Here is a 15,364-nt window from a genome sequence, read left to right as displayed (position 1 = left end):
GACCCCTGAAGACCAGCATCGCCTGGTGAGCAGGGCCAAGCTATCAGCTCAGGCCCACGGCATCCTGGACTAGGGACGCCGCCCACCTCGGACGATTTTACCGTCGGCTCATTTCTGCTAATAAAGTTTATTCCTCCTCCTCATCAAGCCTAGCAGAGAAGGAGTGACAGCAAATCATATATATATATATATATATATATATATATATATATATATATATATATATATATATATATATATATATATATATATATATATAGATAGATATATATATATATATATATATATATATATATATATATATATATATATTCCTGTTCCTGATTCTGATGAAGGCCGGACCCCGGCCGAAACGTCAATAAACCGCTTCATACGCGCGTCTACTTCACTGTATATATATATATATATATATATATATATATATATATATATATATATATATATATATATATATATATATATTGCATAATTTATAGGTAAACGAGCCCGTCGGCCAACGCCGATGCGCATCTAGCCGTCGAAGGCTACAGTGAGTGAGTGAGTGAAGAAACATTTATTGTAGGTCCGGCGAGGACGCGAACTCGTCGCGCACCCGGCTAGTCCCACGTCGGGACCGGCAGGTCTAGCCCACCGGCCCGGTCGCGGGCACGCCGGACAGCCAGGATTTGCTGTTGAGTGATCCACAGAATATGTTTGTCCCGGGCGCTGCCGCTCAAACGTTCGAACGTCTTTTGATAAACCGCAGGAAAGCCATGCAGCGTGCAAGGCGATTACCCAATTATTGGCAGCGGCGCTGTTTTTTAATGTTTACCGTTATGTGCAGAGCAATATTGTGTTTATGGCTAAATATGTTCCTAGCTCCCGTGATGAAATCGCGTTAAACTGCCAGGAATGTCTGCACGTGCAGTTCTTTTGAACGCCGGTGCAAATTCTCATTCGTGGACGGAAGCGATCAATGAAAAATTACCTTAACAATTGGTGAGAAAAAGATCTGCCATCCATTTCAACTACAGAATAAACCTTGAACACGCAGCTCTTGCGCATAGAATCTGATTTAATCCAACTGGTCAGCTCATCTTCGTGCGTCCGATACCAAACTCGAGGTGTGCCACCGAGGTAAAAGACGACGTTGGCGAGCATGATAGTTGGGTCCCACCGGTTATTGCGGCTGACGTGTTCGTAAAGGCTAATCCAGTCCTCGACGTCTTCCCCATCTTTTGCCGAGAATACGCCAGGATCACGGGGAGCGGAGAGGGTGATGTAGGTCGTCGAAGTGGCAGCAGGTGTCGGAGCCGGTGGAGTCGGGTTGGCGTCGCCGGGAGCCATGAAGGTAGGCTCGACGGACCGTCCACTGCGAAGCTCCGTGACGAGGTACAGGGAACGTCCACCTCCACCAAATATGTTACGTAGGAAGACACCGACGACAAGCTATATACAAGTATATTTACAAGGCAATACGCCGCAGTTGACCAAGAGGCAACAGCCCGCGCTAGCTTCCAATCGTCGTCTTCGTCTTCTTCCTGCGCGGCTCTTCGTCAGTGGGAATACGACCCCGTAGCACTATCACACTTCCACTGTCATTATGTGTTATCCCTTCACGCGTGTGTCTTCATGTGCAAGGCAAGCATTCATTTTGTTCCTATCATCATTACCGAGCGACAGCTGTCACCTTCACCAAACTTGCCTTCTACGGCAACCAAAGTACTCTTACGCATTACCTGCTACAAGAAAGAATAACAGCTATTTGCTTCAATTTTGATATCGGCAGAGTGTGTCCGCGACCTTGAAGGGAGGAAGTGTACGGGAGGACGTCACGCTTTGTTCTTCTTGCACAATGCTTCTAAGACGAAGAATGGGCTTCTGGCGCCTCGCATATTGAAAAGAAGTCAGTTGAAACTTGAGACCCACCTGCGCAGGTTTAATCGCTACAGCGCCAGGTTGGTAGCGTGTGACGTGTCAACAACAAAGAGCAGACAGGTAAGTCAACGTCATTGAGCCGCAGGTACCGGTCGCTTCGGAGTTACCGCTGGTTTCGTAATATGCTCACTGTTATGTCCTTTCAATCATTCTCACTGTGAGACCTACGCGTCATTGCCAATTGAATAAAACGAGAAGGTGTTTTGCTCATGTTGTCCAATTGAATTCCGCAGATGTTGAATAAGGACGCATTCAGGTTGACGCTGTGAATCCTTGAAAAACTGCAACTATGAAGTCATTAGGCTTGTTCTGAATACGCATGGACAGCTAGCGCGACCAGCTCTTGGTCTAAGAAAGCGAATGAAAGCAAGGAGAGGAGACAGAAACGCGCGGGAAGGTGGCAGGACTGCGACCTCAGGAATGCAAGAGTGAAGAGCCTCGTCTCTTCTCTTTATCGGAAAACACGGATCACTTTGTCACCGTTTTTGAAACGCGAGACAGGCGCTTGTGTGCGCATTCGAGGAAGCGACCACTTTCCGCGAGCTCCAGCGAGTGTTGGGGCGTCCGGTTATTGCTTGGCTTCGCTTTCTGTTGCTGCGCGTATTTGTCCACGGGAGATGCTTCTGGGGTCCAGCCGTGGATTCGTTGGGGAGACAAGGGAGTGTCGTCGCCCCCTCCGAGAGACCTGCAGGACAAAGGCCCGCTTTCCTGCTGAGCCGCGGGGGGAGAAAGCACGGCGGCCGCCTAAAATGTACTGCGCCGGCGGGCCGCAGATTCCGGCGGCGTTCCTGCAGGCTGGCTTTCTTGGGCTGCCGGGAAAAAGTGGCCTCTTTAAGGAGCCGGCCCGCCAGCAGCAGCAGCAGCATGGGAAGGGGGTCCCGTGACGTAGCCGGAAAGGGGCCTTCCTCCTTCGCGCCGGGTCGCTTTCGGCAGGCGGCCCATTCGCGCTGCGCTGGCGGCCAACGTCGCGTACGCCGACGGTAGCGCGCGCGCGCTGGGCTCGCCCCTCAAGGATAGTCGCGACGTCAGAGATCAGCGCTCGCGCGCCGTCGGGTGTGCCGGCCCCCCACGGAACGACATGCGTCAACCACGCGGCCTGCGCTGAGCACAGGTGAGAAGGTGAGGCCGCGCCGATGGCCTCAACTCTTTCGCGGCGCAGCACTGCTTGGTCTCGTCGACGATCACTGCTTCCGAGGCCTCCCTACGGCCTCTGCTTTGCTTTTACCCCGTTTCCGATTATATGCCTTTTTTTTTCTTCTTCTGTCGTTCACCAATTTTGCCTGGTCGCTAGACGCGAGTGCTGAGCCTTAGCCTTGGAGAGGTTTAACGGATATTAAATAGAGCCGCCCCCTAAATGCGTTTCCTCGTGCTCACACGTATCCCGTCCGATGCAGTACTCCCCGGCAGAACGATCCTGGATCACATGGAACACAGGTACGCCGATGTGCCCGGTCGTTCTCGTTATATCCCCCCAGATTCGCTGTTTAACATTGCAACGCGGAGTTTTTCACTTGTACGAGTGTAACACCGTGGCTCTTCGGGGACAAGAGCGAGGCATCGCCCTATGGTGTACGGCGCTTCGCCAGTGACTTCGAATGAGGACATGCCTTGTAAGATATCTCGCTTTCACTTCCGGAGAAAGCGGAGCCCGGCGAGAAAGTGCTCCGCGTCAACGGGGCCGGCACCGTAGCGCCGGTTTGCTGGGTACTCGTGAACGTTACTGGCAGGGATATCACCGGTTCAATAGCCTCGTTTATGTTAGGCGAAGTGAGGGCGTGGATGTCACGCACTTGCCACCATCGGCGTTCTGCAAGTTTTTTTCTCTTCAGTGGTGAAACTAGGTCTTGTTCGGAAGTGGATCTAGTGTTCGGCAGTTTGTGTGTGTGTGTGCGAAAAAAGGCGATAACCACTAGGGTGACCCACACGTGTCCGACGTGCAGTAGACGGAATCGCTTTGTGCCATGCGATTTATGCAGCCATTTAAAGAGGTCCCTTTCTCGTTCACAGCGCAAATGAGACAGCGTACGCATCTGCGCTATGTACGAGAGCGGCATGTGCGGTAAAGTATTTTCTGAAAAACTTTATTTGGGAAGTAAGAAACAATTAGTACCGGTATGTCTCTTGGTTAAAACACGTTGGCGGGCTAGTTGGTTAGAATCCATGGTAGTGTGTGTAAGCGTGACTGGACGAGGACGAAGAGTCTGTGTATCTGTTTCTTTCTTCGTCTTCGTCCAGTCGCGCTTATACACTCTACCATGGGTATGTCTCTGTTTTGATTGTACCTCTGTTGCATGCCTTGTAATGAGAACTTATGTCGTCATCGATAGTCGTTGCGCATTCTTGTGGTTGCTGGAAAGTCTTACATAGGCTTTGTGGAATGCAAGAATATTATACCAAGAGTGTGTGTTGACGGACGGCGAAGTCGGGTGTCATTTTTTGTCATATACAGCTAGTGCTAATGTCTGTGTCTGGTCAGAGCTTTCCGATAATGACGAACGCTAAATTCCAATCAAAGAATCTCGAAACGCTGATAAATAACGCGCAAATTTGCTTGTTTTCGTGCGGTTAGTTCCTGTTCTTTCACTATTATTTTTTTTTTTCAGTCGTTAAGCAGAAACTTGTTGCGTGGAATATGGCGAATTATTGAGTAATACAGCATATGTACACGGGTGGTGTGTGGTGAGTACGAGCGTTATTTTAAACCCAGCGCTTTTCTAACGCCCTGCCGTGTCACGCTCAATAACGATCGCGGACACCCTGCTGAGAAGAAGCTTTGAATCGACAAACACACTCGTCACTCCCACTCTCCCAGCGCATCGCTCAGGAGACGCGCGGCCCGCCGGGCGCCTTCCAAGAAAAGATGTCCAGAAGCGGCTTCGGACCGGTCCAGCGTAACGATTGCACGTCTTACGACACTCACTGACGGGAGTGCGTATCTGCTTGCCGCCTTTCTGTCATTCGTTTTGCCTCTCACTTTCTTTTTCTCTCATTTTTTTTCTTTTTTCATTTTCTGCTGCCTGACCGACTGTAGATACATGCCAACGCATGGAGGCTTTACATAGTCACGAGTGAACGAGTTACGTGAGTTCCGGGTTCGCTTGAGAATACAAAATGGAACGCGAAGTGCGGCCCAAAGGTAATAACAATAATAGCTACAATCGTAAGAGGGAGAGAGAGAGAGAGAAAAGAGCGAGTGACATGGCGAAAAGCTGCGTGCCTTTCTCCCCGTTATGCGACAGCAGCAAAGGAGTGTCCCGCCGTTGCTCGGGCAGATATTTACGGCATGGTAATGCCGAATGCCGTGAACACGGCCGGAGAGGACGCGGCTCTCTCGCCGGCGTGGTGCCCCCTTCGCCGAAAATGTCGGTCAGCCCCGCGGCGGCCGATTGCCTGTCGCCAAGCGCTTTTCCGGCTTTCCTGCCGGGCCGCCTCCGAACGACCTGCATGGAGCCGTTCTGTTCGGAGACCGTTTTTCGCCGCGCTCGCGAAAACCCGTGATGATGCAGGATAACTTTCACCGACAACGGCGGCACGAGAAGAGCTGCACTGTTCACGAAGAGGATCTAATGGTTCCACGTGGTGACAGTCTGTAGTTCTGAGCCTTCTCAATGGAAGGCAATGCAAACAGTTGAGTTCATGAAAACGCTTCAAGATATACGGGTGGCAACATTTCGTCTCTCGCGATTTTTTTTTTTGCTTGGTTTGGAATTACGGGCACCCGTCAGCGTTGAACACGTGAAGGGCGTTCACTTGCAGCGCAAGAGAGACGTTTTCTTTTGCGAGCTGCTTAGGGGTTCGGCGTTTAGTTGCTTACATCCACAGCACAGATGATGAGTGCGACGTGACAAGCCAGCGGTAGCACATATATAGCATTGAATGCTATATCGCCCGAATTTGTCGCATCTTGCACTGCTGTCGTTTGCACCAGGTTAGACATTTTCGAGGCGAAAAAGCACGCTATAGAAATTATGTATTAGATTAATGATCAGACGTTGATGGCCTGCGCTGTGATTGATGACGGGTGATTGCGTAGAGAGTATTCTGAAACCGTAATAAAGGATTCTATGTTCTTGCTTTCGGGAGAAAAAAAAAACAAATAGTTGCATGGCAGCTGATTCTGAAAGGTGGGATTTCATTTCAGGAATACTTACAGTTCGCGCGCGCGTGTGTGTGTTGTGTGCGTACGTGCGCGTGTGTGTACGTCATAGAGGATACGCTGTGCATGATGCGGAAGAGACAGTGCCGGAATTGCGTCATGAATCGCGATGAAGTGGTCGGAGGTGTTAGCTACCAAGGACTGGACGAAGCGCATTCTTCTCGCACAACTTCATCTTACTATCCCGCTGTTAGGCATAGAACTTCGTCCAAGGCGGAAGGGTGTCGTTATACTCACGGCCAGGGATGTAAACCAGACTGCAACGATCGGCTTATCTTGACTGGAGGCGCGGAGGAAAAACCGGAAGGGGCAACGCAGAGCGAGAATTGCGATAGCAATCAGTTCTACAAGCAGGATGCGTATGCCTGACGTCACGTGAGACGTCGACACCACTGTTTTAGTTATTGTAATTTGCCTCTTTAATGTGGCCTATAATACTATCACCTCGCATCTGCCCTCAAGTCGTCAATTTCCGCCATCTTTTTTTCCTTTGACAAAGACATACTATGGAAAGGTTAATAATAATAATAATAATAATAATAATAATAATAATAATAATAATAATAATAATAATAAAGTAAAAATGAGCATCGGGTTCAGGTTCTCAATAGTTACACAAGTTGGGGGAGGGTTGTGGTGTCCTGCTATAAATGACATTTCATCAGGTTACGCATGGATGTAACGCATGGATGTTCTGTAACGTTCAATCAGGGTTCTTTATTAGTTCAATTTTTTTGTTCCCGTTGTTTCGCCTTTACGTGAATGCCGTATAGCTAACATTCCACTCACTTATGCAATGGCGCTCTGCGTAAATTACAATATTTTTTTTTTCTACTTTTGTGGTGCCTAATTCACTCGCTATAGAAGAAAATCTCAGAATAAAAGAACTGTGGAAATGGCTAGATGTGAAGAACCTGCATCACAGAGCGCAAGAAGCATTATTTGTTTAGAACGAAGGAGAACACTGCCAGGTACTGCGCCAGTCGTCTTCCGCAACCCTTCTTTAGGACATGCATAGTCTTGATGCATGTTTAAGGAGTCATGTTTAAGGAAAGATGAGCCTGCGCAGAAAATAAAATTGTATACGTTTGAAGTTTTTCTGTTGGATAGCTGCAAACCCTGTTCCCGTTCTCGTTCAAGAAATAGGCTTATTCCGCGCCTTCAGCTGCCACACGTTGATTTCCAAGTAATAAAATTACTAGATGATAATAAACACATCAAAGAGCGTAAAAGGAATTATAGACTAAAAACATGTTCAAGAGAACTGCAAGGAACTGCCCGCCAGAGTCATGACACTTTTTTATTATTTGCTTTTTTTTCTTTTTACTAGGGTTATGGTATGGTATGAAGAACTTTATTTCGTCCTGAAGATCAACCATAGGTTGACGCGGGCCGCTCCCACGTTGGGACTGTCAGGCCGAGCCCTTCAGCCACATCGCGGGCCTTCTGGACTGCCCGTAATTGGTCAGAGAGTGATTCGCTGTGTAGCATTTGCCGCCACCATTCTTCTTCCTTGTCACAGTCTGTGAAGACCGTGGGGCACTGCCAAAGCATGTGGTCGAGAGTAATGATGCCATTGCACTTATTACAGTTGATTTGAGTTTCCCTCTCAGGATAGATCCTGTTAATAAAATATGGAATTGGGTATGTTCTAGTCTGTAGCAAACGTAATGTGACCGCTTGGGCTCTGCAAAGCTTACCGTGTGGCAATGGGTACTCCCTTCTGCTTAAATAATAATGCTTCGAGATTTCGTTATATGTTAATAATCGATCCCTGTGTTCCCCGGGTGAAGTGTAAGTTGCTCGGTCTTGAAGAGCATGGCTAGAAAGTCCTCGTTCTGCTTCATTTGCCACCTCATTGAGGTTTCTTCGAGCTCCGTCCACTACCCCCAGATGTGCAGGAAACCAGCGGATTTCAATCCTCTCACTGTTGACCTTCTCTAGTAATTTTGTTGCTATCCGTGTCACATATCCGTTGGTAAAGTTGCGTATGGCTGTTCTAGAGTCGCTGTAAATATGTGTCCACCGATTAGCCCGAATGGCTAAGGCGATTGCTACTTCTTCTGCTACTGTTGGGTCCTTGGTATAGACGGTGATGGCATCCCGTATGCTACCTTGAGTGTCTACAACAACGGAGGTATACGCATCCTTATTTTTAACCCAGGCAGCGTCAACGAACACCGCCTGCTGCTTATGTTGATCTATGTCTTGAAGGAGTGCCTTCGCCCTTGCCTTTCGTCTCTCGAGGTTATGTGTCGGGTGCATGTTCCTAGGGAATGGGGTCGTCTTTATAGTTTCTCGTAGTCCCGCTTGCAAATGTGTTAATAATTCTCCTTCGTTGGTGTGGTTGTTAATTTCTACGCCAATTTCTTCAAGTAGCGCCCTCCCAGGTCGTGTCCCCATTAGTCTCTCCTGGTGGGCCACCTGCTGAGCCTCAGCTATCTCTTCTAGTGTGTTATGCAGCCCTAGGCGCAATAAGCTATCGTTAGCCGTGCTGATGGGAAGTCCTAGTGCAGTCTTTATAAGTCGTCGGATTAAAGCGTTTAGCTTGTTCTTATCATTATCTTTTTTTATTTTTTCCTGTAATACATAGTTGTAGTGCGTGGTTTATTGGACGACCACCAATCTTACACCTACGTTTGTCTGCGTCTTTGTTAGCCCCGTACATAGGATATTGAGTGCAGAGATATTTAATCTAATATTGATCAGTATACTGTGTAAGCGCGTTCGCTGTTCATCAGCTTCATGGCATCTTGTGCTGTTTTTCGGCCAATGAAAGTGCAAATTATTTACTTATTTAGCATAACAAAGGCATTGCAGGGAGTATACGGATGAGAGGGGTTAAGCCAGTACAAAAAGAAACATATAAAAACAAACGAGTAACAAAGTGCATACAGTAATATGGCTCCCTTATTACAAGTTAGCTAATTAAGAAATACTTGAAATGCTCGTAATAAACATCTATTTATTTATTTACTTGTTTACCTATTTATCTATTTATTTATTGAAACACTCTCAATGCCATTGCGACGTTACAGAGAGGAGTGGTTGTACATGTTTAAAATGGCAGTCTTGAATGATGCATGCTCAGGGTTGCTGGCGATTGAGGCAGGGAGGTGATTCCATTCGGATGATGTCATCGGCACGTAGGAATGGGAGTACATGTTGGCCCGGCAGAACGGCACTTAACTTTGAAGTTGTGGTCGACGCGGGATGAAAGACAACAAGGCGGCGAGATCAATGTGTGTTTCAGTTCAGGATTAGTAAAGAAGATTTTATGAAGGAGACATAGTTCTTCCTTATGATAGGAAGGTAAGGAAGGTCTAGATAAATCTTTATTGAACTAATACTGGTGGTGCGAGAATAATTGGCAACAATGAATTGAACGATTTTGGATTGCTTCTAATGCGTTTACGAGTGTAGAGGAGTGAGGATCCCAGATTGAAGAAGCGTACTCGAGTTTCGACCTGATTAAAGTTTTATAAAGAAGCCTTAAAAAAAACAGGAGCCAAAGCAAAGCTACGTCGCAAGAAATCAAGAGTGCGATTAATATGAGTATTCCATGATAAATTGTTATCTATGTGGACATCTGGATATATATATGTATTGAAAAATAGCGACTGAAGATTAGTAATGGAATAAACACAGACAGTACAGTCAGGAGTTCTTCGCGTAATCCTCATTATTCCGATAGCAATGGCTGGAGGAAGGCGATATAACCCTTAGAATGTTCGTGATATAAATGATCGAAAGAATGTGTTGGTCCTGTATGACGTAAGTCCGATCTCGTGAGAATGATCCAGCTGAGATGACACGTAACATGGACGGAACGTGAGGTCTTCGTGCAGAGAATGATGATGGACAAGGTGAAAAATAAAATGGGGCACGAACGGGTCATTTCACGTTAATGGGGTAGTGACGGTATGCCGAGTCGAAATGTCTTGCCGCTTATGCTGTTGTTTCTTCTGTACTTGGGCAGCAAGTAGCGAGCAGAGTCATTCTGAGTTACGTCTCATGAACATGTTAAGTTTTCATGACGCAGGTACCAGAATGATGCACAGTACAACCGAATTTTCGAACGGTTTCATGTTTTTTTTCGTTGGTAAGGGCTGGTCGCGCGGAGTTGTCCTTTTTTTTATGTTCCAAAGTACGCAGTTACGCACTTGAACATAAAAAAATGCACCCTTCTAAGTGCTTCAACATTCTCGTTGCCGTGACGCAAGGGGAGAAAAAAGAATTTATGAGTAACATTGGGTTTCCTTTCGAAAGCGATTCCTGTGCTAAGTGTAAACAATATTTAACGGAGAAAATCACTGCTGGCACGTTTAACATGCAGATATCGCAGTGTGGCGTGTTATGCGGTTCGGAGCAGAACAAAACAGTCCTATCTCGCAGAGCGTGATAACAAGCATCGACAATAAATGCACGCTATTCTCGGTATTGTGTGTCTAGGTTGATTCTTGCCTTTGCTATGCCGCAGCGAGTCATGTAATACCAATAGGGCCGAACGTTCATATGAATTGCGTATATTTATATGCAATTATTTATATTAGTTTATTTATATTTATATTAGTTGCATATATATGCAACTTTACAACTGAAAAAGAAAGATGTGTTGTAGTACACGCTCTATAGGAGCTGAATGAAAAACGCTGGTACGTGAAAAGAAATGATGCCTGCAGTAAATTAGCATCGAACGTGCCACATTTGGGGATAAGCTACATGCAGCAACACTATGAGAAGATTTGTAGACAATTTAGTAACATGCACCAGGTATCATGTGAAATAACTTTCTTGCGCCATCATTATACTTTCTATTCTTTATTCGTACGGGGTGTTGCTTTATTCAGCGTGAGGTTCTGATTAATTTTTCTTTTATCTTCAGTCACTTTTGTTTTTTTATTGCTATCAAAAATAAGGCTCAGTGGCCGGCGTAGCTGACGAGGAAGCAGTGAACATAAAAAGCAGACGCGGAATGCGAGATGTCCGCACTCGTCAATCCAGTGCTTTTGGTGCTAATTTTCTTGCTCATGACATTTCGTGTGAAATTCACCACCCCCGGTTTCGCTCGCTGCTCATCGATTCTACTTTGTTGCTGGAGTATTATTTCGTCTCAAATTTTGTACAACACTGTTCTGTTATAAATTGCTTTCTCTGTAGAGGGAGATGTAATGTATGACGCTGTCACTAGTCTCACCACTAGGGCCCGACGGCGTAGGCTTGTCGGGAGTTTACCCCTAATTAAGTAAAGAACGTCTACTAACACGCGACTGATATCGCATTAGAGATTTTCGCTTATGTGAGAAAGGCTCCACGAACCAGGCATTCACAAAGCACTCTTATGTTCGTAAGTGCAAATTCCAGCCAATGCTGATGCTGGACATATCATTAGCGAAGACGGCTAGCCAATGGCAAACACTACTTACGAACAAAAAAAAGATACGATCCCAGATAACTTCGGTTTACGGCTTCATGCTTGGCCGCCGTATGCCATAGCTACTGAGATGCGGCTTCGGACAAGCTGCGCAGTTGAGAACAGGATAATATTACTCCATATATGAGGGAGCTCTCATTTCTCTAGCAAAATTTAATTTAAATATTACGTGAAATGACAGGCGGTAAATGTATAGGTTCATGTGGGCATACTGATAAAACTGCCGCGTCGTCTCTACGTGAGAAGGAAAAACTAAAGAGCCCGTATTTTCAAGGGTATCGCGCTACTGTTGGTACCATTGGTCGCCACAGCTATAGCGTCGATCGAGCACAGCAGCGAGTGGAAAGCGGCAGCATCCTCTAGCTTTCACAAGTAATTCTCCATAAGCTCCAAACGTAGACAGGCACTCTGCAAGAACTAGGACTGAGGCCATGTTAATTCGTGGGATTCTCAAGAAATGCCATCAGCGACGTTCTATGCACTTCACCATTTGTTTACTATATTTTTTTTTCGATTTTGCACTTCCGTGCATAGGGGTTGGACCTGAGAGCGCAAAGTCCGTGGCCAGAATGGCGAACTGCTTTCTGCGCAACTGCAAAGTGCGGACACAAGCGAGGTATGTTGGCTGTGAGTACCCGGCCTCTTCGCTTCGAGCGCTTCTGAATTAATGGTGACAGAGAGTCGGTGCGCGGGCGAAGGGAATGACCGACTAGCACCGCCGGCGCGCGCTTTCGTTTTCTCGTCACGGTTTCACGATGTGGCCGTTCACCCGACGCCGACGGAGGGGGGTGCTTGCTACCTGGCTCGATTGCTCTGCCACGGATGCGCGCATCCCCTGCGCGCCCAGTAACACGGCTGTCCCCTCTCTCTCCCTCAGCCTTTGTTCTTCTGGCGAGCAAGTGGCACTCACTTGGCGAGCAAGGGAGAACACTGCGCTGTGCTCCCCTCGCAGACGACGCTCCGCGTACGCCTATATCCCACTTGGCGCGTCGGGGCCCCCCAGTGTGTATAGTGTACTAGAATAATGTTATTCTAGTACACTACTCATTACGTGCGATGCGAGCGGCAGCGCATGGCCGACTTTCCGGATCGAGTTATCGTGCATCTTTTAATGTCGTCGTCATGGAAGCAGGGTTTAGGGGGATAGCGAAATAATAAAAAGGCTGGGAGACGGTTTGACCTCCAGCTGGTTGAAGTCGATCAAAGACGACGTCTTCCTGAGCGAATTGCGGGTGAGACTGGGGCGGAGTCGCTGCGAACAGCACTCCCTCGCTTCAGCCCTCGCGCGAGGGAAGCAGGAGCAGCGTCAGAGTGCTTCAATTTTCGTTTTTTTTTTACTCCGCTATCTTCGGGATTGGCCAATATTTTGACGTATGATGACGTGTGAATAACTTTAAATAATTCCTGGGGTCTTACAAGCCAAAACTACGATCTGATTTTGACGCACGCGACAATGGGGCGAAAGCGTCGGTGGCCAAATGGTTACATTGGCGGGCTTCTGTGCTGGAAGTTCTATGTTGAAATCCCGTCAGTGTAAAATTTTATTTATTCATTCACTTGACTATACATATACGGAACATTACGGCTTCCATGGGCATATACCCAATAGCACATATATAATATTAAACTGCACTGATTCCGGGATCTAGGGTCAATTACTCGCAGGCGACCGGACCATGAGAATAAAATTTACAGAAGAATGAAAATGGGTTGGAGTGCATATGGACAATTATATGGTTGGAGTGCATATGTGGACAATTAGAGTTACAGAATGGGTGCCAAGGGAAGGGAAGCGCTGTCGAGGACGGCTGAACATTAGGGGAGGTAATGAAATAAGCAAACTTGCAGGGGCAAGTTAGAATCACCAAGCGCAAGACAGGGATACTTGGAGATCGCTAGGAGAGAAATTCATTCGTCCTGTAGTGGAGATAAAAATATGATGATGATGATGATGATGAGGACGACGACGACGACGATGATGATGATGATGAACTTTGGGATCGGCCAACGAAATAGGCTAGAAATTTGGTTCTTTGATTTTCTTTGAAACTCTTTCTTTGAAATTCGTTCTTTGAAATTTTGATTTTGGTTTGAAATTCAGATAACTGATACGGAAACGTGTCGGTAACTCGGTAAGAAAGACGCTGTTTTTAATATTGCCAAACTATGCAATAAACAAACAAACTTCCCACCGAGCGCACTGAGACAGCAGGTACTTTTTCTCCGCTTCATATAGCAGAGGCGACGAAGGAAGGCTCAGTATAATTACATGTACGTGCTGAATTTGCAGTGTACTGGATGTACTGCAAGCTGCAGACAGCTGTACGCAGTCTTTCAAGCATTATCGTGGATGCGGCAATGAGCGTCTTACGTATTATGCTTGTCTCCTTGAATAATAGTATCTTTCGCTGAAATTAGGTGTCGCTTTTTTCCCGGGTTTAGTAAGGTAAGAAAATGCCGGCTGATGATGCACCGCTTTCAGAACAATGCCGCAGGAATTCCAAATCTACGTCCATTCTTCTGAGTTTCCTGATAAAGCGAGAAGTGGTTTCAGTGGGGCCCACGAAACATGATAAGCAAGAATGGAAATTCCAGCCAACAAAAAAGAAAAGAAGAAAGAAAATCCCGCTGAAATTCCCGCACGCCTTCACCATAAAAGCCTCCTCCACTCATTGTGTGCTTGGCGCCTACCTTCTACCTACCTTTCTGGCAAAATTAATATGCCAGCTCTCGAGAGATGCTTTACACGTGCTTACTTTTTTGATGAGTAGTATTTGCGCTTGCCTTTGAGGAGCGCTCGCCTGTTGCTCTCTCGCCGGAACATTCTGACGAGCGAGCAGTTTAAGCACCAGCCATGAATGCGCATTTCTGTGTTCTTTTTTCGGTGCCTCCCTTCTAATGGAATGGAAAAACTTTAATTCTCTATATCTCAGAGAGATTGGCGGTGGGCCGGTGTCTTCATGTTTTGAGTCCTGGCCGCTTCACAAGGTCGGCGCCCCTATTCCAGGGCACCGCTGAGTCTTGCTGCCTCGCAGGCGTGCTGCACAATTGCCCGTTGGGCTGCGAGCTCGCTGCTGGTGAGCAGACCCTCCCATTGTTCCGCGCTTGGGTTATTTACTTTATGGAATGCGAAATTACGCTTGCATTCCCACGTGATGTGATATAACGTGGGGGTTGTTCCGCACCACGGACATGTATCCCTGTACTGGGTAGGGAACATTTTGTGTAATGTGTGCAGGTTGAAGAACGTACCTGCTTGCAGTCTTCGCCAGCTTACTGCCTCATGTTGTGTGAGCGATGTGTGGGGTGGGGGGTATTTAAGTCTCCTTCCTCTGTAATGGTTAAGTATTTCTGCATACGTCGGCTCCACCGTTAAGGGGGCCTCTAGGGTTTCCGACTGCCCTGCTCGGTGCGTGAGTTCGCGAACTAGGCGGTCCACCCTTGAGTTGCCCTCTATACCGGTGTGTGCCGGTATCCAGAAGATCCTATGTTTTATCTTTTTGTTAGGAGGCTCTGTTTTGAGGAGGATTCTCAGTGCTTCCTTACTGACTCTGCCTTGTGTGTAGTTCCTGCATGTTGCTTTGGAGTCCCTTAGAATTATCAGAGATTTGTTCCTGCGGTAACCTTCAGCCGCCGCTAGAGCTACGGCGACTTCCTCCCCCTCCGTTACAGTGCAGTTTCTCAGGGTCGCGCAGCTAATTGGTTCTCCCGTGTGGTTTACCACTGCTGCCGCGACTCTAAACATTCTAGTGTTGCGGTCCCATGGGTATACGGCCGCGTCTGTGTATACGGTGTTTTCTAGTGCGGCTAGGTTTCGTTCCACGAAATCTGCTCGTGCCTGCCTTCTGGCGGCGTGG

The 15,364-nt window shown here is 47.1% G+C and overlaps 1 protein-coding gene and 1 long non-coding RNA gene across 7 annotated transcripts in view; one reads left to right on the top strand and one right to left on the bottom strand.

Moving 5' to 3' along the window:
- LOC139054292 (uncharacterized) overlaps positions 1-15,364 on the bottom strand; it is a 105,566-nt gene that overhangs the window by 61,440 nt on the left and 28,762 nt on the right. The gene's annotated exons all lie outside the window — the stretch shown is intronic.
- The window catches only part of LOC139054291 (uncharacterized), an 86,638-nt gene continuing 74,149 nt past the window's right edge, over positions 2,876-15,364 (top strand). For 2 of the 6 annotated variants that reach the window (XM_070531058.1, XM_070531057.1), the window contains exons 1-2: positions 3,298-3,351; positions 4,730-4,845. In XM_070531058.1, the coding sequence (XP_070387159.1) occupies positions 3,341-3,351; positions 4,730-4,845 (127 nt within the window). In that variant the 5' untranslated portion in view covers positions 3,298-3,340. Of the gene's footprint in view, positions 3,029-3,227; positions 3,352-4,729; positions 4,846-15,364 lie in introns of those variants that run through there. The other 4 variants (XM_070531063.1, XM_070531061.1, XM_070531060.1 and 1 more) reach the window with 3 other exon arrangements.

The sequence above is a fragment of the Dermacentor albipictus genome, chromosome 1 (genome assembly GCF_038994185.2).
Source record: "Dermacentor albipictus isolate Rhodes 1998 colony chromosome 1, USDA_Dalb.pri_finalv2, whole genome shotgun sequence".
Taxonomy (NCBI): domain Eukaryota; kingdom Metazoa; phylum Arthropoda; class Arachnida; order Ixodida; family Ixodidae; genus Dermacentor; species Dermacentor albipictus.
Note: the sequence above shows the minus strand (reverse complement) of the source record. Positions and strands in the feature narration are given on the sequence as shown.